The sequence below is a fragment of the Aptenodytes patagonicus genome, chromosome 1 (genome assembly GCF_965638725.1).
Source record: "Aptenodytes patagonicus chromosome 1, bAptPat1.pri.cur, whole genome shotgun sequence".
Taxonomy (NCBI): domain Eukaryota; kingdom Metazoa; phylum Chordata; class Aves; order Sphenisciformes; family Spheniscidae; genus Aptenodytes; species Aptenodytes patagonicus.
In genome coordinates this window covers 39605487-39633476 of record NC_134949.1, presented here as the reverse complement: position 1 = coordinate 39633476, position 27990 = coordinate 39605487, and the positions used below count along the sequence as shown (strand labels likewise).

Genomic DNA, 27990 nt, shown 5'->3' with positions numbered 1-27990 from the left:
CGGCGATGGCCGGACGCAAGCCGCGGCGCTCCCCGCCCCCGCTGGGCGGCCACCGCGCAGGCGCCCGGCGAGGCGAAGCGGGCGGGGTCGCGCCGGCCCGGCGGCTTTGCCAGGGGAACGGCGGTGTGACGGCCGCGGCCCGGCAGCCCGCGCTCCGCCATGCCCGTGCGCTTCAGGGTGAGGCGGCGCGGGGCCGCACGGGCAGCGGCGGCGGCGGCGGCGGCGGCTGCGGAGCGGGGGGGCGATGTGTGTGTGTGTGTGCGCGCGCCCCGGCGGGCCGTGCGCTGGGCGGGCGGGGCCCCGGGCCTGGGGGGCGGCGGGCCCGGCCGGCCCCTGCGGTCGGCAGGAGGAGGGGGTACGGCCGTTTCTGGGGTGCCACCGGCGAAGCGGGAAAGGGGGGACCCTTGCGCTGAGGAGCCCTGGCTAATAAAGGCAGGAAGAGTTCAGTCGTGTGGGTGACAGAGGGTTCAGACTGTATTTGTTCCTGAAATTTTATTAACTTAAAGATATAAATAAGTTTTTGCGTACTTTTTGGTGCATGGAATTATTCGATGCTGTTTCCTGCTATTCGGAGAGCGGTCAAGTAGTTTTCGCTCTTCGATGGGGGTGGGTTTGGAAGATGCAGAGCAACCTGCCAGCTTAGCTGAATCCTGCAGCGTCCTTGTTGGTGTTTTTCCCCTTGGAGATCTCTTACCGACAGAAGCAGCGAAGCAGGATATGCACCGGTCACTTGACAGACACCTCTGTTTGCTGCAGGGGCTGAGTGAATATAAGAGAAACTTCAAATGGAAAACCCCAGAGTTTTGTAGCCCATCCCGACAGCAGAAATCCTTGTGGGCAGGACTTCGGTCAGATCAGTTCGGTAAGCACCCCTGAAAGCTTGCCCCCTCGATCGCAAACCCCGGCGCTGTCTAAGCCGACTCTGGCAAGGATGAGCCTGGGCTGCAGGAGGTCTAGGGAGGTTTGCTGTGATTGAGTGCATGACCACAGTGAACTGGTAGTGTTTGCAGTTTGTACACTTTATACAGTTAACAGTGTATTCCTGGTCATCATTTAGAATATGTTTTTGAATGCCATATTCTTTCTGGCTACACTGAAACTTTCTTTTAATGTTAGTGCTATTTATATAAAACATGAAAAATACGTGGTTTCTGGCATGCAGCGTAAGCTGAGTCCCAAACACGAAGCACCGATGCACTACTAACCCATACGGGGTGTATAGAAGGAGGCATTGGGTTACCTGTGGTGCATGGAAACAGTAAGTGGAATTCTGTATTTAAGAGGAGACTAATTTAGGGCAAAGTTTGATACAAAGTAAAATTTTTATGAAGACCTACAGGGGCAGCTAACTAGGGGAAAGAAAAAGAAAAGATGGGCATTAAATGGAAAAGCTGGTGATGCTGTAGTCTAGGAGTTAGGGGTTGTAGACATTACCATGGCAGGAAAATGTGGGATTGGAAAGTAGAAGACAAAGGAAATAGCATCTGGATTGAAAGGTCCATAGAGCGTTGAGGAAAAGGAATAAGCTGCAGAGTGATGACAAGTGCAGTGCTTTGAAAAGCAGCAGTAAAAAATAGGAGTTATTGTAGTGGCACAAGACAGATTAACAAAAATGTGCAATTCTGTGCAACCACACTATGCAGTCTGTGTAATTAGAATCCAATATATTCATTCCTACAGTATATTTAGTGTTCTAAATTATGACCTAGTAATTAAGAAGCAACTACGGGGAGTATGGTTTGTTTTCAGTTGAGATACTAGACATTTTAATAAATAATTTCATCTTGCCAAAGATTATGCTTGATATATATTACTGCTTTCTTCTGTTACTGCAAAAATATATATTTCTTTAACCTTGCTTTCCCTAGCACATGGCTCTGTGTATGGGCCCCTGTACTGAAGAGAATAACTTCCACGAATTCTGAAACGCCCAAACATCCAAACACATTAACTTATTTTTAGAATTGTAAGCTATGCTTCTTTTCCAGTTGAATTAAACTGCAAATTTTACAAGACTTGCAATAAAGTAATGAGTTAGCAATACAGCAGTTTTTCCTCCTCCTCACGTTGTAGTGGTGGTTTTTTGTGTGCTTGGTGTAGTTTTCCTCCACCTTTGCATTTATTTTCACTCCCACATCTTTTCTGGCCGTTTAACCATGTGCGTCTTCAAATGTCACTCATGACACCTCATAGGATTTGCAGATTGTTTTTGATAATTAACTTAAACTTCTGGTTCCTCCTGTTGAAACACATAGCTGGCAATTTTAAGATTGACTTGGAACATCACCACAAAAAGTTAACAGCTGCAGGTGCTCTGAGTTTCTTCCCACTTCTTTTCCAGTGCTTTTCCACTAGAATTATTTCCTACCACCTGTATGTTTATTGGGACATCCACACATTCTGTGTACCTTTCACTGTAGGTTGTTCTCTCTCTCGACGTTGCTTTTTCATGAGATAGGAGTTTCTCTCTCTCTCCTAGAAAGTGTTTCTTTCAGCCAGTTAGGGGCCTTCACTTATTTGTCCATCGCAGTTGAGGACTTTGAGGTTGGATTGTGATTTTCTGCTTTAAATGTGTTCAGTCATTCAGTCCTCTTCTTAAAATGATAGGGTAATTTTATTTTCATTTGCACATGTAATGGCCAGTAATTCTTTAAAATAATTTGATACCTGGTTTTGTTACATAGCGTTTTTTAGAATTTTGGAAATGTTTTTGTGTTTGTACTGTAAAATGTCGCCAGCTATCTGAGATGGTTTTAAATCACAGTTGTATTAGATGGATAGTGATCTGTCACTGTCTTGTCACAGTAGGTGAGAACCTGTTCAGCAAGGTATATTGTGCATGTGCAATGAGAAGTGTTTGTGGCGTTTTTTTATCACTGCAGGTTGGTTATTCTGTATCTGTGTTAACCACATGCTTTACACTGGCTGTGTTAATTCTGTTGTTGTTGTTCAATGCCCAGAATCAACCTGCAAAAGGTTGTCCTGTGGTCATATTTGCTTTATAGGGTTATATACAACATGGTCCTGGAGCACCATGTTCCCACCTCTCTTTAGTGGAAAGGAAAGGCATTCGCAGATAGGAAAGAAGACAGAATTTCACAGCCGTGCCCATAATTCATAGGCTGTCACTGCTCAAAGATACTAAAATAGTTTTTTCTAATAATCAGTTGTAAGATAAACTTTCAGTTTGTTCTTGTAGTAGAGTGATATTATGTCTTCAATAGAATGTTTTTGTTAAACCTAATATGTCTTTTTCAGGAATCACAAGAGAACCAAACTTCATTTCCAAGAGAAGGGTACCTTACCATAATCCACAGATTTCAAAGTCCTTTGAATGGACAGCAGATTGTGATTTGAATGACCCAGTTGAAACTGAGGATCTTAAGACTGCAGAGTTGCACATAGACCACAACAACAATGGTGTGAATCAGGAAAAAATTGAAACGCCAGAAGGACCCAGGCTCCCCCCAAAAGTTTGGTCAGATTTGGTAGATTCTAGAGGTGAAACAGCTCTTGCCCTTGCAGAAAACGACATGAAGAGATCACCCTCTGCAGCTCCGCCAAATCAAAATGAAGCATTTGCATCTCCAAAAAAGGAATTTGAAAAAATGGGTAATGGGGTAAGGGAAGATATATCTTTTTTGTAATTGACCAGTGTAAAAATTACTAATCTGATATTTACAGTAATAGACACACATCAGCCTCTGTTGTCTCACTCTCTCCTTAGTTCTGTATTTTGATGTTCTTCTGTGTTGTAGCTTCTCTGTTGGGGGAGCAGTACTTTTGAGACCAGATTTTGGTTCCACTTAGGTCAATAGGAATTTTGCCCTTCATATGCTGTCCCTGTTGATTTCAGTTAAACAAGGATTAAGCCAATGATGTATAGACTTTTTGGGATTATTGGCTATAGTGAGAAAATGTACTTTGCTTTAATTTAATTCATACAACCAAAATCCAAACCATTGGTTTGAAAGTGTGCATTGAAAGATACTTGACTTGCAAAACATTGTAGGAAAGGGAACAATCGGTGTTAATTATTTTTTCTTTTTTATGTTATCAGCGTCACAGAGTCCTTCAGAGGAAAGTGGGCATGAATATTTCACGTTTAAATACTTTCCCCAGAAATTCTGAATATCAAAGCCAATTTGTTTGGAAGAGTCCTCATGAAAAGTCACCAATACTTGCAGCTGAACAGGTAACTTTAAAGAGTCCAAAAAGTACATAAAAGAAAGTATTCATTTATCAGCAAAGTTGCTTACTTTCCAAGTTTTCCTTTCTTCCTCTTTGGTGGGGTGGGGGGGTCCAAACTTGAATGCTGTTACATGGTATTTTTTTTGTTCTTCCAACATACAAAAGTGCAGTATAGTTAGATTTGTTTCCCTGTGATTCTTTATTGTAGTCAGGTCTAATTACTTATCCTTCTTCTCCCTGGTTGTATTCTGTCCTTTCTAACAGGACTATTTTCTTCCGTTTGCATTAATTTACCTTAGGAGCTCTAAGATCCTACTCAATGTTACCCTTCATTTTTAACATTTTTATGTTATCTAATATAGAGCTAATCAACAGATGAATGTTCAGGTGTTCTGTATTGTAATAACATGTCTTGCCACTGAAATAATTCCGGTTTCACTATTTATTCTCACGGTCTTTTATGGGTTACTGCAGTTTCTTCTTCTCAGTCTCCATCTCTGTGCACATATACTTCTAGGCCCTAAAGTGCATCTTTGTAGTGTTTTTTTCTTTCATGAGAACTGCTTATATTTAAAAGTGGAATCTTTTGATTTTAAGACACTCTTGTGGTATTTTGATATATAGCATGAGTTTTTGGACTTTGTAGGGTTGGAAATCCTGCTATTTCTAATCAAACCACAAAGAGTAACTCTGATTGTGAGACTGCGTTGTGTTTTCAATTCATTGTTACTGGGATCAGGACTTAAGAGCCTGAGTCCATCTTTTGGTCATTTTGCAGTATAAAATAGGCACTTCCGCTTTTATTTTATCTTCTGTTTCTTCACTAGGAGCATATACATTAATGGGATTATTACAGATGGTGCTCTCTCTGTTTTTACTCACAGGTAACAGATTTGTTCAGTAACAGCTTTCAGAGGCCATAAATGTTGGTAACTAGGATCAATCACTACAAAAACTGTTCCTGTCTTTTTCTTTTTGGAATGCCAAGCAGGTGGACTGACTTTGAGATATCTGTTTCCCAGCAGTCCCTTATCCAAGGAAAACTCACTGAAATGCATGACAATAGTATAGAAGCCAAAGGGCCATTTGAGGAAGAGGCAGGTCCCAGAACGTCACCTTATGGAAAATTTCGTAAAGAATTCCATTTGATTCTATTAGAAATCAGTTTGATAATTTCATTATTGATGCTTGTGAACATTGTGCTATTTCAGAAGAAAGACTGTGGAATCTACAATAGTAAACTTTTTTTTGCACAGCTTATACAGAATAAGAAGCCGTAAGAATAAGTCTGTAGGCACTATAAATCCTTAGATAAATAGAACTTAGAGAAAATCTAAATATGTATAAATGTTTGCAGGTTCTAAACTTAAGATTAGAGTTTCATGATAAAAATCAGGCCTGTTAACAAACTGATTTTCTTTTGATTGCTGTTGATATGATGGAGAATATACCTGAATGCTGAATAACGACAATACCTTTCCCTTGAAAAGATTCTGTGAAAATATCAGTTATCCAAGTTAGGTTTTAAGTCAGACCTAAACTCTCATAGCAAAGTTGGGGAAAATGTATGCTTGTGACACACGGCGTGGTCTTTTAATTCAGCACCCCATGAGGAGATGATACCTGACCATGTATTAGGCAAATTCTCTACCTTGGTTTATAATACAGTATTGATTGGAAAATAGTGGATAGCTCAAATTACCAAGCCCTAAGCATCCAGTTCTAAAACACAGAACAGTTGTCTGTTTCTTATGGACTGGACGTGTACTGAGGACTCGTAGGGAAGTTTTATGGCATATGTTTTAAAATATGATCCTACATACAACTCTGAAGGTGAACTGTCTTCCCAAATGAAGAAAACCTCTGTTAGTGAACTTCACTGAGAACAGTGACTGCAGTTTTTATCAGATTAAGTTTCTCTTCAGTTTGTCTTAGAAGTTAATTAGTCTGCACATGCTGTATTTGTACACATGACCATCTCTCTGCTCATATGTGAGTGTATTTGCATGAATTGGTTAACCGATTTTGAAAATTTAGCCTTAAGGTAAGCAAATCACACTCTTCTTTTTTTGTTTGTTTTCTTTCCCCAAAGGATATTTGCAACACAAGTAAATCCATACCTCCATTTAAATCTCCTGCAATTACTTCTGAAACTGCATATGAGAGAAATTTGAAAGGGTCTCCTCCTGTTAAGGGTCCACAAGAGAGAGGTGGTGCAGAAGAGAAAGAATTTCTGGTTTGTGAACAAGTAAATACTTCCCTAAAAGAAAGGCATTAGTATACTTCTATAATTTTGATTGTTCTTTTCTATAATGCGGGGGTGGGTTTATTTTGAAATTTTTTAGTTACATTTTAGAGCTGTTGCTAATGACACTGGGCTCAGTTAGTAGTGGTTTTGGTATAAAAGAGTGAAAATAACACTGTACAGCTCTGTTTGCTCTTAGGCGTTTCTGTAGTGGGTTCTGTAGTTTCTGCAGTGCATTTGTTCAGTTTACAATGACATTTTAAGTGTGTTTTTCCTGTCACCCTAATTTATTATTTTTCAAGTGGGTTCTTTTTTTTTTTTAATTGAAACTTTGTCTTTAGTCATTAGGATAGTTTCTGAAATCTAAATCTCTGATTTATACTCTCATTGGTACCAGTATAGTCTCTTGGTATGCAGAAAGTCTGGATAGGAGGTCTGGAACTTTTTGGATCTCATAAATCAGACATAGTGTGAATTTAAAAACAATATTTTGATGTATGGAAGATGCCACAGTTGGAACTGATTTTGACCCAATAGTTGTAATTTGAAGAAACATGGAGGAAGGGTTACAATTCATTTGCCTTTGCCTTGATAGGTTGAAAGGTAAGTAACTGTATTTAGCACAGGGCTATAACAGGACATCGTGTAGCCTACGTAGGCTCTCTTACTCAGTTCAAAGCATTAAAATGTCTTTTATGAAAGTAATTTGGCTCTCTGAGGCCTTGCATTTCCTTGTCTTGCTGTTGGCTTGGACAAACTTAAGTGGACTTTTAGGAAACGTGGCTATGGCCATTTTACCGGATACATTTAATGAAAAGGAATTGTTTCAGACTGAGACCTTCTAAAAATAGGTGAGAGCAGTTTAGACTGTGTGACAGCTAACCTGTTTAGCAAGGTGGACATATGAATGTCTATTTTTGTAGCAAGCTGCCAAGTGTAGTGTTGTCTAAATTCCTGCAGGTTAGCTAACCATCCTTCAGGTAGAAGGACCACATATGAGCCTCTTCAGTACCCATCTCTGTTCCTTGATAAAGCAGAAAGAGCCATTGTCAGACAACATGTTCACTAGGACCGTTACTGAGCAAAATGCATACTTAACATGGAGTGCCTGTGGCTCAGTTTAAGCTGTTGGTACTTTTGAGGTTCTTAAAGATGATTGTTGGCTTGGAGGCTTTATCATTTAAAACTCAGACCTGCCCAGTGCTTTAAATCTCATCTGGGAATGACGAATTTTATGTCCCCTTTTGCCTCTTTTAGCAGATGTGAAGAAAGCTTGAAAGGCATGAGGCTTTCAGGAAGCATTTGTTTGTTTTTCATATTGGAAAGTCAGGTTATGTTTTCCCAAGAGAGCTAATAAAGTGAAAGAAGAGAAGGCATGAGAAGGGAATTTTGGTGGAAGTGTCTAAAACACTTTTTGTTTATACCGATATCTCTTCTCTGATGAGTATCTTGAAAAAGTTTTGGGGTATTTTGGTGGGCTTTTTTTTTTTTTGCTTTCCTTTTTTTTTTTTTCTTCAATTTGAACAATATCTGTGAAGATCTCTAGCAGAATCAGAAATCATGCATGGGATTTCCAAGAGGATAAAATAAGCAGGAAAAAAAATATCTTTGATGTGAAAACTGAACAAGTCAATCTGACCCTTTATAAACCAGACTGGCAGCAAATGAAAAATTTGCCTTTGTTTTTTTTATAAATTGGTTTATATTGCTTGACTATAAAGCTAAGAGTTTTTATTTTTTTTATTTATTACAAATTCCAAAAATACACATGTTAAGTCTTACACAAACAGGTTAGAATGCACAGGTATTGTATTATTTTATTTCTGTGTTTCATGTTAAATTCATTTTGTAAAGCGTACAAAATAGATCATCTAACTAACTGAATGTTGCACTCAGAATCTTAGCTTTGGCATTTTGCTAGTTTATTTTTGTATTAACAAAGGAATGTAATATTCTTTTTTGTATTAAATATGTGAAACAGCTAACACTAAAATAAAACTAACTTTTTGCAAAAGCTTGATGTCAAAAGGAATATGAGGGTTTTCAGTTTGTTAGCTAATGCGGTATTTTTAAAATTATCTTTGCCTTAGAGTAAGAGGGAAGAACCGTTTCAAAAGCCAGCAGAAGATGCAGCAAAACAAGGGAGATCAGAACAGAAACATCCTAAACAAAAAAATAAGCAACATATCAGTCCAAAGCCCCTCTCTTTACATACAAGTCGTGGGTATGTATAAAATAGGAAAACCTAGCCTAGTGAATAGGTGTCCAGCAGCCTAATATTTAGAATGATGGACAATGGACCTTTAACCACGCCATGCTACAGTTGCAGGGGCAAATGCCCCCTTGCAGCGCTGGGATTGAGCTTCTTGTGTGTACATCTAAACCTGGTGTTAATTTCCATCCCCTTCTCCGCAGGCGGCAGAAGTGGAAGCTTTGTAACCACATTCGTTCAGTTGAACCTTCTGATGAAATGATAATATTATTAATAAATTTAACATGAATGAAATTAAATTGGTGCAGTGCTGCTACTAAACTTTCAGCGAGTGCTTTGGAAGTTGTAGTCACCTTTCAAACTGCTCTCCTGTGCTTGCTCCACGCTTTAAAACTGTGATGATTGTACCTGATGTCTGCTTTTTCTAGTCCGTACCACCTTCTGTCCCAGAGTAACAAAAGCAAACACATGAGGTAAAGGGAAGTAAAGAAATCTGTCCCAGTTAGGGTAATCTGACAAGCGCGGAAATAAAATGAAATTGTATGTTACTGAGCGCTATCAAAGTATCTTTTTCTTCTGCCACATACCTATATTGCAGGAACTGAACCCGTGTTTCCATTTTCTACACATCTGAGATATGCCAAGAGAAATAAAAGCCCAGAATGGATGTAGGTTTTACAATGCATAAAATTAATCCATCTCTGCTGTCTTTGTGCTTAATGTGTGTCCCAGCGATTGCTTTCATTCACATGACTTTCTGGCAATGTTAAGGCATTAGATTAAAGATGGGGGAGGAGACTTACCTAGGTCTGAATGCTGTTGGATATTGGGAGATAATTACAACGTGATCACCCAAAATTCTATAAAATAAAATTGCTTTACGAAAAAGTGAGTGGATATAGTGTAGTTAAAACCTTTAACTCCTTGGGTTTCATAGATCTTTGATGTAGATTGTAGTCAATTTTGCAGTGAGCAGTGTGTAAAATTCTTGATCATTTGCTATGTCTTTTTTAATTTAAGGACAAATTTCTGCCTCTTATGCCTTCAGTGTGGTAGCACAAGACAAAAGTTTCCAAAGCAGTCACTGGGCAAATAGCTGTCAAAATGTGCAAGTTCTCAATATGCAGACAGGACTGTCACTTTGTATGCAAGCTGCATTGCATGGCCTGCTTTTGCAGCAGAATGACTGCGATCAAGGCACAGCAGCGATGTGTTTTTTGAGCTAATCCATTAGTGTTGCAACCAAAACTGAAGGAATTCTGTCAGTTTCAAAGAAAGGGACATGCGGAAAGAAATTTTGTCTAATAAGGGTTTTTTGCCTTGGTATTTTTCTTTTTACAAGGTGCATTTTATTCTCTGACTTCAGGCTTTTATGATCTATTTCTGAAGAAGGACTGAAAAAGAGGGCTTTTTCACCCAATGCTGAATATATTAAAATAAAGTTAGTAATGTTCTGAAGCGAGATTAAAAACAAAAACCTCTTTAGATTTAAGCTGATAAATCCACAGTTCAGTGCTTAAGGACTTGAAGTATTGCTTATTGCCTGCTATAAGTTAGATGATGTTAATTTTTCTGCGTATGTATGTGTGTGGCAGAAGGGGTAAATGAATCCATCTTTTCAAGTACTGAGGCCTTTTGAAGATCAAAGCCAGTAGGACATAGTTAGATGAATTATACTGACCATTGTTCTGGTAGTCAGATGTTTCTAGCCCCAACAGTTCACCCCACCCATACGCAGAGCACCTTTAGAGTGGAGTTCACAGAAGGAAATGTCTCAGACACGTTAGTGCCAAACCAAGCATTTTTACTTAAATACACCTTCATCAGTGACTTAAACCAAGGTGCTGCACTTTGCATTGAAGTAATTGAGGCTTACGTGTGTATTATACTCTGCTGTTCTGATTTGGCTGTCAGGGCAAAAGCTTCTGGCAGAAGGGTTGTGAGGAAAAACCAACAGGAATAACTACTTGAAGAGCCACCAACTGTGAATGAGCTTTTTCACAGCTTTCCTAGTGGTGTTGGTGTAGATGAGCTGTGTTTCAAAGCATGCATTTTTCATATCTCAGCCCTGGCATTTAAGTGCAAATATACTTATGATTGTTGATATAACTTTTAAAAGTGCTCTTAAAAAGAGTATTCTGGATATCAAGCTTTACTCTTTCTGTCTTTTTTTCCTCTCCTCATTCTTGATTTCTTAGGAAGTTGAACACTGAATATAGGTCAAAATTTTTGTCTCCAGCCCAGTATTTCTACAAAGATGGAGCTTGGTCTCGTATTAGAAGTAAAGTTCCCAGCCAGGTGAGTATTCTTAAAAAAATCTGAAGCCCGAGTATGCTTTGTATTTTGATTTTTAGATGCAAAAAACTTTGAATTGTGGGTTTGTAAGATACAGTTTTGAGATTAATGCTAATGACTCAAGCTCCCAAAGGTGATGATTAGGTTCTGACAAGTCAGTGTAATATATAGCAAGAAAAAATAAGAGATGGCGTGACTCAAAGATTATATTAATGTGACATCCAAAGCAAGCGAGAAGTTTTGTTTCCCTTACAATCAGAATCATTCAGAACAGAATCTCTTGGAGCAGATAATCTCAGCGTTGATGTTCAGCCCAGTTTTAACAAGCAGAAGTTTTCAAAATGCAGAAGTGGATGATAGGAAATTCCAAGGGAATAAAAGGAAAAGGCCAACATGTGTATCAGCCTAGGTCAGCTTGATAGTCAGGCTCAGTTTGTTAGCTTGCCATGCTGAATCCATTCAAAGCAGTCAGCTGAAGTCAGTTACACACAACATAAAATTGAGAATTTCTCTTGCAAGTTTCAGCCAATCTAAGTATTTTCTAGTTTATTCAGTAACTGCGACCAGTATTATACTGTATAGGAACTCATTTGACAGAACTCTGAAAATGCTGAACAGCTTCAGGACCACAGGATTTCTTAGCAGGATTATTGAGTATGATTTCCTGAATTAGTCAAGTAAATCAAAACTGTCAGCAGTGTGCTAAGGAACTGCTAGAGCTAGTTCTGCAACTGTCAGATTTCACTGAATTGACTTAGTCTTCTCCCAGCTGATAGAGGGAGCCTTTGTGAGACACTGTGCACTGCTACGTGTGTGGCAAATAGTTGGAAATGTGTTTCCTCATCAATTGGGACCAAGCTGATGTGGAAGGTGGAAGTGGAGCGGATGGCTGTAGTGTGTTGGGCTTTGAGATTCTGAAAATAACATTTTCTGAGAATTGCAGGAGTAGTGCGGTAGCATTCAGTTCTGTGTTTTCTCACTGGACTTAATCTAGCAAGTAATTTTCTTTTTAGGCAAAAAGAAATAATATCTTGAATGTATACAAAATACTCAATGAGAAATAGGTCTCAAGGTTTAAAGTGTATCGTAGTATGCGATGATTCATAATCAGATTTTGTGTATACAAGCATGAGAGAATCCATTCTGTGAAAACAGCCTCAAGAGGATGTTAGAAGACTAAAAACAAGCAATATTTTTATTTTTTATATGTATTGATATATGCAGTAGATTTACTGTAACTAAGGCTGTAGAATATTCTGAACTATAGAATATTCTGAACTATTGCATGCAGCCTGACTAAGTGGTATACAGAATATTTCTGTAGAATATTATGTCATTTTTCTGGCATGTAAGACTTTCATTTGGAGATTGGATGGTGCATCAGTAACATTCAAAACAGTCAGGAGCATTGCTCAGCTTCACGAGCAACTGACTGGTAGGCAAGTAAAGGGAGAGGGACACATTGCCTTGCAGTATATTGTGTTTGCAGCACAGCCAGCTGGGAGGAGTCGCTGCAGTACAGTCAATGGAAAGAATGAGGAGACTGCAAGTGGAGGGTGGATGTTCTGCTTTACCAGGCAGGATCCTTTATGGGTTGTGTTTCAGAGATGTAGGAAGTAAATATATGCAGCATTTAATGAGAGTATATGAGAAATCAAGAAATTCCCACACTGTAGATAAGTGTTTTGGATATGGCTGACTTTTCCATGGAGATTTTCTTGCTGACAAGGGAATTGCAGGAAATTAGAAAGAAGTCGTTTGGCAGTAGGCATGAAGAATTCAAAAAAGAATTACTAGGATTTTTAGGGCCTTCTAAATGAAGGAGTTGTGCTGGGTAGCTGGAAGAGCCAAATTCATTTTAAGACTGTAATAATGAATATTTTATTGATGATAAATGTGCTTAGATTACATACACATTTTTGATTACATACACATTTTTATGTATGCGTACCTACGTTAGATCCTACTATGAGTTCATAGAGAAGAGACTTTTATAATTGGAATTACCTGAATTTCTCCTGTCTCTGTTAGACTTTAAATCACATGCCTGTGAGCATATGTCGTGGTTTAACCCCAGTAGGCAGCTAAGCCCCACACAGCTGCTCACTCACTCCCCCGCAGTGGGATGGAGGAGAGAATTGGAAGGGTAAAAGTGAGAAAACTTGTGGGTTGAGATAAAGACAGTTTAATAGGTAAAGCAAAAGCTGCACACGCAAGCAAAGCAAAACAAGGAATTCATTCACTGCTTCCCGTCGGCAGGCAGGGAAGGTGTTCAGCCATCTCCAGGAAAGCAGGGCTCCATCAGACGTAACCGTTACTTGGGAAGACAAACACCATCACTCCGAACATCCCCCCCTTCCTTCTTCTTCCCCCAGCTTTATACGCTGAGCATGACGTCATATGGTGTGGAATATCCCTTTGGTCAGTTGGGGTCAGCTGTCCCGGCTGTGTCCCCTCCCAACTTCTTGTGCACCCCCAGCCTGCTTGCTGGTGGGGTGGGGTGAGAATCAGAAAAGGCCTTGACTCTGTGTAAGCGCTGCTCAGCAATAACTAAACCATACCTTTGTTATCAACTCTGTTTTCAGCACAAATCCAAAACTTAGCACCATAGGAGCTACTATAAAGACATTTAACTCTATCCCAGCCAAAACCAGTACAGCATATCAAAACTAGTTTTGCTAGTAGACAAGGAATAATATTTAGCTTGTGTAAATGTGTTACTGTGTGGGATTTTTTCTATATGGAGTTTTTTTTAATTTGCTATTTTCTTGTTAATATTTCCATATATATCATTGAGGGTTGTAATTCTTAATAAGAAGCATTTTGTGGGTGTAGTGAAAGCACAGGGCAAGGTTAAAGCTTGGAATTTTCTGGTCTTCAAGACAGGTTGGAAGAAAACCAAGGTTAATTCTTAAAACCTCTGTTAATACAAGAATAAAAATCCTGATAGACCTGATTCTTGGCCAGGCTTTTTTTCTTGTAGCATCCATCAATATTTTTGTTCTAAGAACTACAAGATGGGGTCCAGCATGGCTAAAATAGGGCTGAATAAAATATTTCATTCACGGTTGAGACATAAGAAAGAATCTAGCCATTTGAGAAGTATGTTAACAGCAGATTAATGAAAGAATGTATAACTTGAAAAAAGTGTCAAGCGCATCGGTTTTATTGTAAAGCAACAAAGGTACTTTGGCCATTCCCAGCATAGGCTGCCCAACATTCCTTTTGGTTTCTACATGATTCCATACCTGTTCCCACACTAATGCACTGACATGAAGAGAAATGTTCTTCGAAGCTGTATCTAACCTCTACGTCTGGTGGGTTGTTGAGACTCGCCCCTGCCAAAGGTGCCTACAGAACATCTCTCGTTTAGCATAAGTGATTAGATGATAAGCTCTGACTGATCCAGTCTGGTTTCTCCCTTAGTTGAGACCGCATATGGGTAACTTTGGGTCCAAAGAAGACTTTCTGAAGTTCTGTGCCCAAACAGGCAAATACCATAATAGAATCCTGGTATGACCTTAGCCGTAGTGATTACTCCTAGACTGCTACTCTACAATATATTACTAAGGGGTGCTTTTCAGCAGTCAAATGAAAAAATCTCTTTGAATTATGCTTTTGAAAAATTAATGCGGGCAATTCATAATCACAGTAGGACTCTCTGGGGCCTGTGTCCTGCTGAGATAATGCTGCCCGCTGAGTCACTGAAGGAGACGGTTGTCCTTTGTACTTCTTCACAATTCACTGGAGACATAGTATTCTTCCTCCCCCTCCAGTGTCCTGTTGCTCTGGATTTATATTCCTTCTGTTGTGGCAATCATAATTAATTTTTCATTCTTCTACTTAAAGTGAATAATCCAGTAAATCACTTGCACCTCAAATTTTAAACTCTCCTCTTAAAATGACAAGCATGTGTTTTTAATAGGCTATTCTTTGGAAGTTTAGTGGGTCAAATTGTGGGATGTTAGCTGGTGTGGGCTAAGTGGATTTCCATCTGCTGCATTCAGTTACTTTTAGTGAGTTTAGCGGAATTTGGCCCAGCAACTCTGTTCCTCGCAGGAAGAATGATGCGAAGGCTATCATGAAAGAAGAATAAATAAGAAAAGCTATGAAAATATGCTAGAGGAAGTGTCAGTATTACTTTCCTGCTCTTTGACAAAATACTTATTTCCTGTGAACCATTTTTTTAGTGAGCCAGAATTCACACAATGATATCACAAAGTTATTTTTAATAATTTAAACATAAAAGTTTTGTTGTTGCTTTTTCTTCCTGCACTTTAATTGTGTTTGGGTGAAAGACACAAGACAGTGTGAGTGTTTAACTAGTTTTAAGCATAAAAATGATAGTGTATAATCAGCAGTATAATGTCTAAAGAGAGGGCTTATCACTTTTATTTTTTTTAAGACTAAACCTGACATCTGAACAGTTTTGTATCTCATTCTTACAGTTACTGATAGCCTAGAAGGAATGATTTTGATATTATGTCTTACATGCAACAGCACCAAGAGTTCTCATGTAATTATCAGCTCCTCACTGAGATAAGATTAAGCTAGAGACAGTTGCAGTGTTCACAGCATACAAACTCAGTATTACACATGCATATCGATCTGTTGACTTGAAATAATAATAAATTGGTGGTGAATGTATTTTTTAGTGTTAATGCTTAGAAATCTAAATTAATTTCCTCAGGCTTGGCAAAAACTGGTGAAATACCAGTGCTGATGTATTTGTTTTACAGCTTTTTATTGAATCTCAGGGAGGCAGCATAGAGCTATGTTGACAGGTTTTTAGTATTTAATTTCTTACTTAGACTGAAATAAAGTTACAAGGGTGATAATAACAATACAGAGTTGAGAGAAAAATAAGAAATTTAAAAATAATTCTGTATTCCTCTCCTTAGGCATCTCAAAACACCCTAAATTCCGTGTGGTATATGGAGGTTGGTTGCATCTAAGTTTCTGTTTCAGTGTTTGGAGCAGTGTGTCTGAGCGCTGATGGAAAAACTAGAATCCAGCACTAAACTTATTCATAGTTGCTGCATAACTTTTTGTGATCAGTGAATGAATAATTGACAATTTTGCTTTGGCTTCATGGCTCAAACATGCTTACTAAATACACACTTTTGTTATTTTTGCTTTCCTTTTGTTGCATTTACTGCGGCATGCAATTTTTGTGCTGTGGGTGGCCCTGTATTATGAGTAATTTGCCTTTCTCCTCTAGCTGCCATTAGCTAATGCAAATACTTTATAATAGCCTATTAATGAACTTTAAACAGACATGCAACTTGTGAAACCTTGATGTGTAGGTGAGAGAACTTCGAGAAAGAGCAAAAGCTTACAGGCAACGAGTAGAGGGAACACACTTCTCCCGATACCATCTCAATCAGATCCTGTCCGATAATAACAGTCTTTGGGATGTGTCCTCAAATTCCAGTTCAGAAGAAGGCATCAGCAACAACATCAGAGCACTAGATCTTGCCGGGTAAGGTTGTCATTCCTGCCTATTATTCTGCAGCTTTGAAACAGAGCAAAATGCTGAATGTAGGCTTAGCATAGCTGTGAGATCTTGGATGTTTGACTGTATTCAAGATGCGATTGGACAGGGTGCTCAATAATCTCATCTAGGCTCCCTTTCCCCACGGAAGGTTGGACCAGATGGTCTTTCGAGGACCATTCCAGCCTGGGCTGTTCTACGATCCTGTGATATGTAAATTCTCTAGAACAGATGAGGGCATTTACCTTTTCACAGATACATCAGTTGATATGTGCTCAAATTGAAAATGAGGCACAGTCCAGTCTTCTGAAAGAAGAGAAAGTTACTCCTTTATAATTCTCTGCAAATGCGTATTTAGTGTGGCAACCTTAGTCTCATCAAGTCTGGAGGAATTTCGCAGTAAGTCATACTGAAGTAATATTCCACTTTCCACTGGAATGATATGAAATATGTTTTGCCTACTCAGATGTTATCAGTGTTCTTGTCAGGATTAATTAATCTTGTGGTTGAGTCTTAGACACTGTTTAGTTCTGAGATGAAGACTTAGGAACTGGAATGGTGTACATCCATTTTCTCCTTTCTTTGAAGGCTGTCACAATTGGCAGATATTAAATCCCTTGCTACAAAAATTCAGAATTAGTATTTTAGTAAAATGTAGACAGCTATTGCTCAAGCAAGGAGAAAAAAAAAGCCATTTGTGTCTTCTCTGAGATCTGATATTTAAAAACAGTGCTTTGGATGCCTCTGTAGTCCACTTAGACTGCTGTATGCGCACTACTTGTCTATGTGGGAGAGATCTACCCATTTGCATGACTGTAGTTCTAATAAGGGTTGGGGGATGACATGTAAAAGAGTATTTATTACACTATAATGTGTGATACTAAGTATGGTGTAAATGTTTTGGTTTACTGGTTTGTTTTTTTGCCTGTGAAATACAGATCCTCTTACTGCTCTCATTTCTGTGCACTAGGCTAATTTGCACTGATTTCTGTGAGCATTTGAGAGTTTAAGACTTTCAAAAATTGTGCCTGAAAAGGAGTCTTCTAAACTGCTTGGCTTTCAAAACTGTGGCATCAGACAGTCCCTATGCATGGAACTAGTTATTTTTTGAGCACTTCTGATAATGTAACTTGTTGTTTAATTTGGAAATAGAGCCCTAATTTTACATTACATCTTTGGAAATGGTAATCCAGAAAGAGTTTTCATAGAATCTAGTTTGAAAATGGGTTATGCTTAAACATCAGTTAAAACTTCAGTGGAAATTTAACCATTCATCATGTCGACTGTACCACTTTCTAATATCTGAGCTGTACTTTTGGCAAAGGGCTGAGCTGGATGGATGTGTTCTACATGGACACATGTATATCATGCAAATCAATGGTATGAAACAGTGCTTTCTTTGTTACCTAGAGTGTCTGAAAAAGAGACTGCACCAAGCCCCAAAATGCTGCAGCAAGCTGACTCCAGAGAACAGCCACACCAGGACAGCGCTGAGAAGAAAGACATGTCAGATGCTTTAACTGTTCCAGTCAAAAGGCGTTTAGTTTGGGGTGAACAAGAAGGTGCTGAAGAAAGGGAGAATCGGCAATCAACAGAAGCGGAAGAAAAACAAGATGAACAGGCTGTAGTTGTGGCTCAGCAGTTAGAAAAAAACAATAAGGATGCCAATGAAGATAAGAAAATTGAAGGGTAAAACTGAACGTTTTTGTGGTGTATATATATAATTTTTTCCTCTAACATCTCAGAAATTTGTAGGTTAACTAATTTTTGTTTTTAAATCAGATTTACTTAAGAGAGTATAAGTTGGTGTGAGACTACTTTTGTTTTTAACAATATGATAAGGAATGAGAAAGTTCAAGACATTGAGCTGGTTGATGGAAATGGATCTATCATTAAGAATACTGGATTTCTAACTTGCAGAACAGAAGTTTGTAGAAGCATGAACAATTCTAATGTTTTTTTCCAAAACTATAAATTTGCAGTATGGGCCTCTTAGAACAGACTGTTCATTACACAGCAGCCAAGTGTGGTGAAAATTAAAGCTCACAATCTGCTTCAAATTGACAGCATAGGACTGATAAGACTGGAAGGGTAGATTACATGCTAATCTTGTACTTAAGCATCTGTTTTTCTTAAAAAAATTCATGGGCAAAGATAAAGGACTTGGGAGGAAAAAAAACCTCTCATTCGGTAATCACCGGTGATTATGTTACTGAGCACAGGTGGGAAAAAGGTGGAGGGGTATTTAGAAATAATGAGAGATCAATTCAGTATGTGCATAGTACTGTGCATAGTACTGTATTTGACAGTTGAAAGATCCAAATTATATGTAGTTACAGAAGTCTCTGGCTTTTTACTGTGCAAGTTTTGTATACTTTTTTTAGTAGAACAATATTTTAGTTTGATAGATATTTAAATCTGAATAACTTTGGCCCTTGTTACCATACCATCTAAGCATTCTGTATTCCTCATTGGGTTTTATCTTTGGTGTTGCAGCATGAATCGAAGGTAAGGAATTGCAATTGTCGTCTTTGGTGATAATATCCTGTATGCAAAACCCAGGCAAAGAAAGATTGAGATGCTAGACTCAAATAGAAATTAAATGCAGGCTTTCAAAACCATCATCCTGAAAACCTTCTTAAGTTTCTGTCTAATTCTGGAGATTATCTAGTTCATAGATGTGTCTCTGATTGACGTTGAAGATTTTCTGTCATCCTGTAATGTGGTTGTGTGTGTGCTGAGATATGCTCTGGACTTGGCCATGCAGAGCAGCTTAAGACTTGCATGTTATCTAAGCCTGCTTGAGAGCTCGAAATGAGGCATTCTTTGCCTAGATGTCCTCAGAGCGTGTCTAGCATGCACTAATAGGATCAGGTTCCTTGCACAGTGTGGGTATGCCGCCACCTCCTTTTGAAATGCATCTGGAGGAAGAAGGCAGAAGTGGTAGTGCTGATTTATTTAATAACCTGGGGGCTAGAACAGTTACATAAATGTGGAATACTTGGTTTCAGTTCCACCACATTGACTGAAAAGAGTCAAACCCACATTCCCACCTCTAAGGTGGCAAGCAGTTTCAAAGTTTTTCTGCGTGAGTACTCTTTCCAGCCCTCCTGTTGAGTCTTTGCTGCTGTGCAGCAATACATTCAAGGTTTATTGGGACAGAGGGAGCCTGAATTTGCAGCTTGAGACTGTTTATGTATTTTATCCAGTTACATAAAAAAAAAATAAAATACAGAAACTGAGGCTCAAGGGCTGGAATCCAGGACTCCCCATTGCAAGCGGATGTTTTAGCTACAGGCTGTTAGTGTTTTATGGCCCTAACTGTCTTGCCTTAGGCTTCATTGTAGGAATGTATTAGAAACAAAAAGCTTGAGTGCAAGACTTCTGAGTCCTTAGCTAATCCTTTAATTATTTCTCATTTTTTGCAGTGAGAATACCTTAGTATTGAATTCTTCTGCAGCTGTGTCAGATTCTTCTTCTGTATCCTCAAGGACAGGCGGCAGGCTTCCTACTCCAAAGCTGAGAGCACTTGGTGGAGCTCACAGGACTCATCATGATCTCACTACCCCAGCTGTTGGTAAAAAGACTTTTAAATGCAAAGCAGTATTTCAAGAACTAAAGAGAAAAGACATGTATGAATTAATTTATTAGGTTATTTAAGGTAATAAAGCATTTTTCATCTTCTCCACTACAATAGGAGGTGCAGTTCTAGTGTCTCCTCCTAAATTCAAGTCTTCATCTTCACAGCAGCGAACACGAGGTTTAGGAACAGACCCTTCTTCAGCTAAGCGAGGTGCAAGAGAAGCTTCAAAAAGAAGGTCCTTCCGGGTGAGCCAGAAAAAAGACTTACCATTATTCATTTTAGGAATGTGCTTTTTAAGTAATTGTGAATAATTTATTCAATAAATCTTTTTCTTGAGTTGCTATTTACTATTCTAAAATTCTCAGCATCTGTGACTAAAAAAGGCTGATGTCTGAATAAGTAATTTTTTTGGTGGTATCAAGCAAAGGAGTTGAGGCTGTTGGAGTGAGATTGGATGAGCTCCATTTTGGCTTTTTGTGCTGAATGCACAGGATCTGTTTAAAAAAAAAAAGTTGCCATCAGGAGCTGTTGATTTCCCCATTAACGTTACTGTAGCTTGCCACTGACATAGGGCACGGCTCCAGATTCCTTGACTTGAAAGAAATTCAACAAGGAGAGGTTGGGTGCCTATGTACAAGATACGATAATGTGCCATAGTAGTTTCATTCTCCCTTTCCTTTACTTTTGTGCTCCTTTTACTTTGCAGCTTGCATAGTTACTAAAAGAAAAATAGTTAAACAACTCCTAAATGTTTCTGTCTTCCTCTCAATATTGTGGGTTTTTTGTCAAGTTGTGCTTAGTCTGAGTTCTACAAAGACAGCTAATATTTCAGTCCATACATCCTTTGTAGTAAGTTCTGTAATAGAAGCAGGCACAATTGCATGAGAAGTTGGTTATGTTGGCTTAAAATCTAAGAACACAGTTTTTTGCTGTGAAGAGAATAAGCTTTTGGTTTGACCTGACTAGATTACTTTCAGACCATGTTAAACGCTTGTTATTAGGAATAGATTTTCTTTAAGCTCTCTCACAAGCTTGAAATACTTATTCTTCCAGTACCCTCATGAGAAGTGTAACGGTGTAAAGCCAACATTTGCTGCATATGTAAGCATCTGTACTGGAAGGCTGTATACAGTCATGGCAGTGTGTCACTGAAGCTGCTTGGTAGCCAGAGGTCACAGATCTCAGTTGCCAGAAGACAGTTGCTGCTGAGTGTTCTTATGGGAAGTGGTTCTGCTTTGGCAGATTGTATGAGGATTCAAAAATCACAGCATACCTATAAGAAAAAAGTATTTTCAGCCCAGAAGGCCAATCATATCCTGGGCTGCATGAAAAGAAGCGTGGCCAGCAGGTCGAGGGAGGTGATCCTGCCCCTCTACTCTGCTCTGGTGAGACCCCACCTGGAGTACTGCGTCCAGCTCTGGAGCCCTCAGCATGAGAAAGACACGGACCTGTTGGAGCGGGTCCAGAGGAGGGCCACGAAAATGATCAGGGGGATGGAACACCTCTCCTATGAAGAAAGGCTGAGAGAGTTGGGCCTAGAGAGGAGAAGGCTTCGGGGAGACCTTACTGCAGCCTACCAGTACTTAAAGGGGGCTTATAAAAAAGATGGCAGCAAACTTTTTAGCAGGGCCTGTTTTGTGACAGGACAAGGGGGAATGGCTTTAAACTAAAGGGGGGTAGATTTAGCCTAGATATAAGGAAGAAATTTTTTACGCTGAGGATGGTGAAACACTGGCACAGGTTGCCCAGAGAGGTGGTGGTTGCTCCATCCCTGAAAGCATTCAAGGTCAGGTTGGACGGGGCTCTGAGCAGCCTGATGTAGTTGATGTCCCTGCTCATTGCAGGGGTGTTGGACTAGATGACTAGAGGTCCCTTCCAACCCAAACTATTCTATGATTCTGTGATTCTATATGAGACGTTGGGTTTTTGTGTGGTTTTTTTTTTTTCTTTCTATTGTGTTTTAGCCTGATGTGGAAGTGGAAGCTGTTTCACTCCTTACCTCTCCACCTGCTGGGCTAGGAACTTTGGATCCTCTGCCACTCAGGCAGGACCAGTGGCCTCCTAACAGTGTTTCTGATGAGCAAGTTCCTCTTGCTTCAGCCCGTCGAGAGCATTCCTCTACATCTCCTGCGCTGAAGTCAGCCAAAAGCTGCTCTATGCCTTGCTGGAGTCCCTCTTGTCGTATTCAAGGGACTCTCAAGGATCCAGAATTCCAGCATAATGGTGGGTTTTGTGTATTAACTGGCTGTGTTAGTGCGCTGCAGGATGGAAATGGCTACCGTGCAGTGTTCAGGCCAAGAGAGTGCTGAGCTTGCTGCCTTACAGACTCTACAAAGAATGTCTTGTTTGCAAACAAAAGCTTTTCTACTATATGTTTAGCCTTGCTGAGGAAATCTGCACAACTCTCCACCTTAGTTTCAGATTCCACTAATATCATTGTATTCTAGTGGTCTGGTGTCTAATTTTGGCTTATTAATTTCAATAAGTACTTACTAATTATGAGAATAATTTGGTTTAGCATGAACAGTTACAATTTTTAATCTTTAGGCTACAACTGGATGCTGTGACACTTTTCCAGCTGCAGTTACCAGCAGCAGTGTGCAACTGGGGACCTCTGTAGTGTGGTATTTTTTTGCAGGAGTTGTGGATTTCTGAGAGAGAAGCTCCTTAAATATTTCTGCAGGATATGGACACAAAAAAGCTATCTATAAAAGATTTATTGGATATTGAGAAAAGCCATTTCTTGGCTGAGGACGAATTTGTGCTGGAGCATTTCAAAGATTTTTAACAATGTTTAGGGGTACTGGGGACATAAATTTGATAAAAGAATCCTTCACCCCTTAGTCAAAATAAAGTTTATGTGCTTAAGTCTCCATTCCAGACTTTCTGTAGCTGCTTAAGGTCCCACAATTCTGGTCCTTTTATTATAAAGATTAGCTAAACTACAGTAGTATTTCCATTCTAGAATGGAGCAAGCAGTTGTCAGGTTAAGTGGGATGGTGAAATCCAGCGAATTTCCTCGGAATGAGGTTAGAGTGCTGTGTTCTAGCTCTGTACCTCGAGTGCAGTTCACTAAGTAACTTGTAGCATCTGCCAAAGATAGGTGCCTTGAGAAGAATACAGTGGAGTAAGTTTATTTTACCTCAGCTTAGAGTAAAGGAGTCTCGTGGGTTTTTGGTATGTTTGCTGTTTATAAGACTCATGTTTTGAAAATAATGTTGTAACTTTTTTAAATGTTCTAAAATGAAATATCCTTTGTCTATTTTGAAATGATTCAAAACTGTGCCTTTGACCTTTTGTCTTAGGGAATGTTGGCAATCCAAAAATGAGATCTTTCCAGTTACCCCTTCAGGAAAGAAACTGTAATGATGAAGGTATTTCTTGTCCCAAAGTATTATTGCATATCATGTGTCTATTACCTAGATTAATTTAAACTTTTGCACTAATGTGGGAGGTTTCTGAATGCAGTAAGTAATACTGGTTTATGTGTTTGCATGAATAACTACTGCATTATTTCATCAAAATAATTTGAAAATGTTCATCCTAGTAATCTGAAGTGTGAATATGAAGGTATATTCTAGTACGAATAAACCATTAAATACAGCTGAAAATTAAATAGACCATTGTGGCTCAATGTGGTTACTATGGCTTGCTCAGTTCCATACCTAAAATCGTTTCCTCCTCACACATTTTTTAAGCCTTTGTGTTGATAGCAACAGAAGCAAACTGCAAAATGCTCACAGCCCAGGCTGCAGCTGCAGTAACTTTGGATGCAACTTTTAAAAGGTACCAGAAATCTTAAGATAAAGATTTTGTGTGTGAGACTTGAGGACCAGGTATGCAGCATAAAATGATTCCTCTGACTTTAATTTTCACACCTGTTCCTCTGCTCAGTGTATTAGGGGTACTTATAGCATCCTGTTATTCTGACTGCTGTTTTGGCCTTTTTTTCTGTTTGCTGTAAAGTTAATCTGGGGGAGCAGCCAGTGCACAGCTCACCAGTGCATCTTCTTGGCCCTTTTGTGGACAGACACAAATAAACTCTTTCAGTAGTGTGAGTCAACCAAAGGCACTGTAGCCTCAGCTATACATTGTTTCTTAGCATGGTATATGAGGTTGAGCTTGGTGTGGTGCTGTGCTAGTCGCAATCACCTGTGTTTGGTTCAGATTAGAGTATGGGCAGAGCAAGTTCATATCTGATTGCTCTGGGGTATATCTATAAATAAACTGCAACCAAAAGCTTTTTTCTGTACCCCTTAGGCTTGTTTGCTCCTTGGTTTTAACCAAGGTTCAGGCCGATTCTCTATTTTACTCACTGCAGTTGGCTGGAAAATGTGTGGGTTGTGCAGATGGCTCAGCCAAGCATCTGTGTACCTACATAAAACATGCAAAATCCTATAGTACTCTGCAGCTTCCCACAAGCTTGCCACACACAGATTAAATGCTGTAACTGCTGTTTCTTTTTCTTTTTTTTCCTGTGAGCTGAGTGATGATGTGTGAGCTTTCAGAAACAGGTGCAAAGTGCCAGCTCATAGATATTTCATATGCCCATATTTGTTCATGTACATAGAAACCTGGGAGTTATTCCAATGACATGCCTGTTTGCAGAAGTGCAGTTAGCAGTTTTCTCATACGCGGGGATATAGTTGTTACGCATAGTGTGTGAGCCTGTTACGGGCTGTTTGGATCACTGTATTTCAAGAATTTAGAAACGCTGCTGAAAAGTTAGTTGAAACACCGACAAAGTACAGGTCCTGTTAGGATTGAGTTGTGGAATTTTTTGTTGGTAGGGGGGGCTGGAAAGTAGTGAGACAGTTCTTTTTAATCCATTGCAGGAGAATGGGTGTAATTAAGGTCATTTTTCATAGAGAGCATCTTGACAGAGCTGTAGCAACATTTTGATAATGATGTTAAAGAAGTATAATGTTGTGCTTTATCAGAGAAGCAGTATCCAGGCTACTTAATTTTAAGAGTTCTGCTGGGTGTGAAGCGGACCCTGTATTCAAAAGGAAGACCTTTCAAAAGCACATTTTTAAAGCATGCTTCTTGTTGTCTTTGTGTTAAACTTCCTGTTCTCTTCAGAAGACACATTCCTTTTAACAGCTTGTGGTAAACTAGCTGGTTTTGGCACAGAAGGGCTCTTGCGGCAACATAGGTTCTGATATTTTAGTCATGTGTTATTCTAAGGTTGTCTGCTTTGCTTGAAGCGGTGGGTTGCTTTCATGAATATGTCATTATCAGAGTCTAGTCTATACAGACTTCAGTTGCAGAGGAACGATTTCTGAGGTCTTCTGACACAGGAGAGTAAATGTAAAGATGACTTGGAGAATTGGGCAATTCCCAGGTGACAGTAGGGATATCATTCTGGAGTTTGTCAAGAGTTGGGCACGTAGCTCTCCTAAACTTACCTAGCATCCTAGTAGCTTTCTAGTGAGATTCTTCTCCAGCATGTCAGTTACCAAGTAAGAGAATTAAAGTGTATTGTGGTACTATTTTAGCATCCATTTTGAAAAAGGGCATAAAAATATTTGCACTTTCAAAGTCTGCCATGAATGTCAACTGTGTTTTAATATGTATATTTAATCTTCCTATTTACTTTTTGCCTTGTTGCTTTCCCCACAGATGACAGGTTGTCTCAGATTTCTGCTCGCTCGGCAGCATCTAGCTCGCTTGCATCTCAGATACTGGAACGAGCTCAGAAGAGGAAGGATTTCTGGGGCAAGACATAATCTCTCCCACCTGTTGTAGAGAAACTGTTCTGTAAAATGATTTATTTTTTTTATAGTTTGTAGTGTACATTTTAAAAAATTGTGATTGTAGATACCATGCAGCATCCTTTCACTTACCACTAATATGGCCCAACGTTTAGGACTTGCCATCCCAATTTAAAATTTCAATATCTAAACCAGTGTTGAAAATGTAGGTCCTTTATATCCGAGAGTTATGTCTTAATTCACTATGTCACAACAGCCATGTGGGGTTTTATTTTTTTTTTACAGTGGCACCTCTTGAAACTGAGATGATTATTTTTTTTATGCAACCTGTGTTACTTTTCAAGGTATTCTGCTGCAGTCACGCAGTATGACCTGGGACAGTATTCAGGGGCAACACCATCATTCACCAAACACCTCAGTTGCTTGATTTTAACCAGCTATCTTAAAGGCAACTGTGGTATATTTGTTTGTGTTACTGTATGAATTGTCAGTGCAACACGGTGCTGTAACAACAAGTTACTTTTACCACTTGACGGTTGGACTCAATGATCTTAGATGTCTTTTCCAACCTTAATGATTCTATGATTCTATGATTCTACTTACTGCTTTTAACCTGTTAGCAAAAAGTTCTTCGTATTTCTTAATGAAGCTAACATGGAACATACAGGAGTTTGAGAAAAGGACACTAAGCGTTAGCGTTTGCTCATTGTCCACAGTTTTTTGGCCAGGATGACTATTAGAATTCAATGTGTACAGTACTGCAGTTTGTCAGATGTACTGATGTGAACATTTGCCTTTTTGTGGGCAAGACCCGTGTTTAGTGTTAATTTCAACTTCTCTAGAAAAAGCAACCTCAGCCACCTTAAACAGCGGCCTTCCCCAGTCCCACTTCGAACTCAGGTATTTAGGAGTAGTTGATCTCTTAAAGTAAACTCAGAAGAATGTTTTTTCTAGTCTTTGACATTTTAATTACCTCTCCTCCTAGTTGCCTGTTGCTGGAGAGACTGGCATACTGTTACGGTTGTCACAGTGAAAAATGTTTGTGATTTATGCTGACAGCTTGTTTTATCTTTCCAAGTGTTGCAAACAAGTTAACATGAAGTAGAGGAAATAGCTGGCTAGCAGGCAGTTTGGTGGTTCTTGTGTGGCTTGAAGTTTTAATATTACTTCATTTGGAAATTTTATACAAGAACAATTTGAGTTTTGTACACATTTGCTTACATTTCAATTTTGTACACAATTATGTACGCATATTACTGAAAATAAAAAAGGTGGTTTGATTTGTTTCTATTCAAGTTAAGCCAAATAAATTGGTGGAGCCTATTTTGTTGGCACTTCTCTGTTTAGTTCTCTGTTTCACCTGTTCAGCTGGAACATCTGTGGACTTTTGAAAGACAAGACCTTGGAACTGATCTTCAGAAAGAATAAGTTACTAAAGCTAGATATGTTGATACTTGGAATTGTGACTGGCTACAGATACTTGGAATCGTGACCTAGAGCAGATGGGTGCTACACAGGCTGGAAGGCTGCAATGCCCAAAGGGCCAGTCCCCAACAAATGAGGTGTTGATTTAAAGAGTGAATGCTATCCAGCACTGATCATGTTAGAAAACAGTGTCCACTTCTTCCAGAAATTGTGCATTGCAGTAGCTTCCTACCAGTGGAGTTTTTTGAAACAAATCGAGGTATTTTATTTTATCTCGAGGACTTCTGGGATTATTCTGTGGCATGTACTTAATATGTAAGTTATAATTGGTCAGAAAGTTTCTGCTGAAAGGGAAATTGTATTTGTGTGCAACAGCCTCTATGAAAATTTCCAGTTTTCCTCTAAAATGATAGTTTTATAGTAGAAAACTTAATGGCTAGAAAATGGAAATATTTTTGTTTAGGAGGGAATGTTGCTGCAATGTATTGCGGGTGGGTTAATTTGGGTGTCTTCTGTCTATGTTCTTCATATTCAACACGTTCTCCTGGTTCTCATGACGAGAGAGCTCTAATCATCCATTACTTCTCCTCTGTGGTACCTGTAATCCTCTTTTTAAAACTTTTATTTTTGTTTTTCTAGGTTTGCCTGCGATTCCTGGCTATCTGACAGCTCTGTCAAGAGTTTTTGTGCAGGCCTGATTTTGAGGCCTGTAAGTCATAGATGTTATAACAGCGTATGTCCCAATTTCACTTACAGTATTGCGCTATGAGTCTGGTGCATCTGGGTAGGTCTGCTACATGTTGTGCTGTGTGGTACATGTGTGTTGATTTC

General features: G+C 39.2%; 1 protein-coding gene across 4 annotated transcripts; it reads left to right on the top strand.

Annotated features, from left to right (window-relative positions):
* The first annotated feature begins 115 nt into the window (after positions 1-115).
* On the top strand, positions 116-27081 carry MDM1 (Mdm1 nuclear protein). 4 transcript variants are annotated; one of them, XM_076332453.1, is made up of 15 exons: positions 116-177; positions 757-862; positions 3259-3620; positions 4061-4195; positions 6284-6439; positions 8527-8660; positions 10847-10946; positions 15845-15883; positions 16250-16425; positions 17848-18126; positions 19866-20014; positions 20135-20265; positions 21985-22243; positions 23326-23394; positions 25643-27081. In XM_076332453.1, the coding sequence occupies exons 1-15, from the start codon at positions 160-162 to the stop codon at positions 25747-25749; spliced, it is 2220 nt and encodes a 739-aa protein (XP_076188568.1). In that variant the 5' UTR covers positions 116-159; the 3' UTR covers positions 25750-27081. The 4 variants fall into 4 exon arrangements, with proteins under 4 accessions (XP_076188568.1, XP_076188558.1, XP_076188549.1 ...); XM_076332443.1 differs by having other exon boundaries at positions 135-177; positions 686-862; positions 6284-6427; XM_076332434.1 differs by having other exon boundaries at positions 135-177; positions 686-862.
* The last annotated feature ends 909 nt before the right edge of the window (positions 27082-27990 follow it).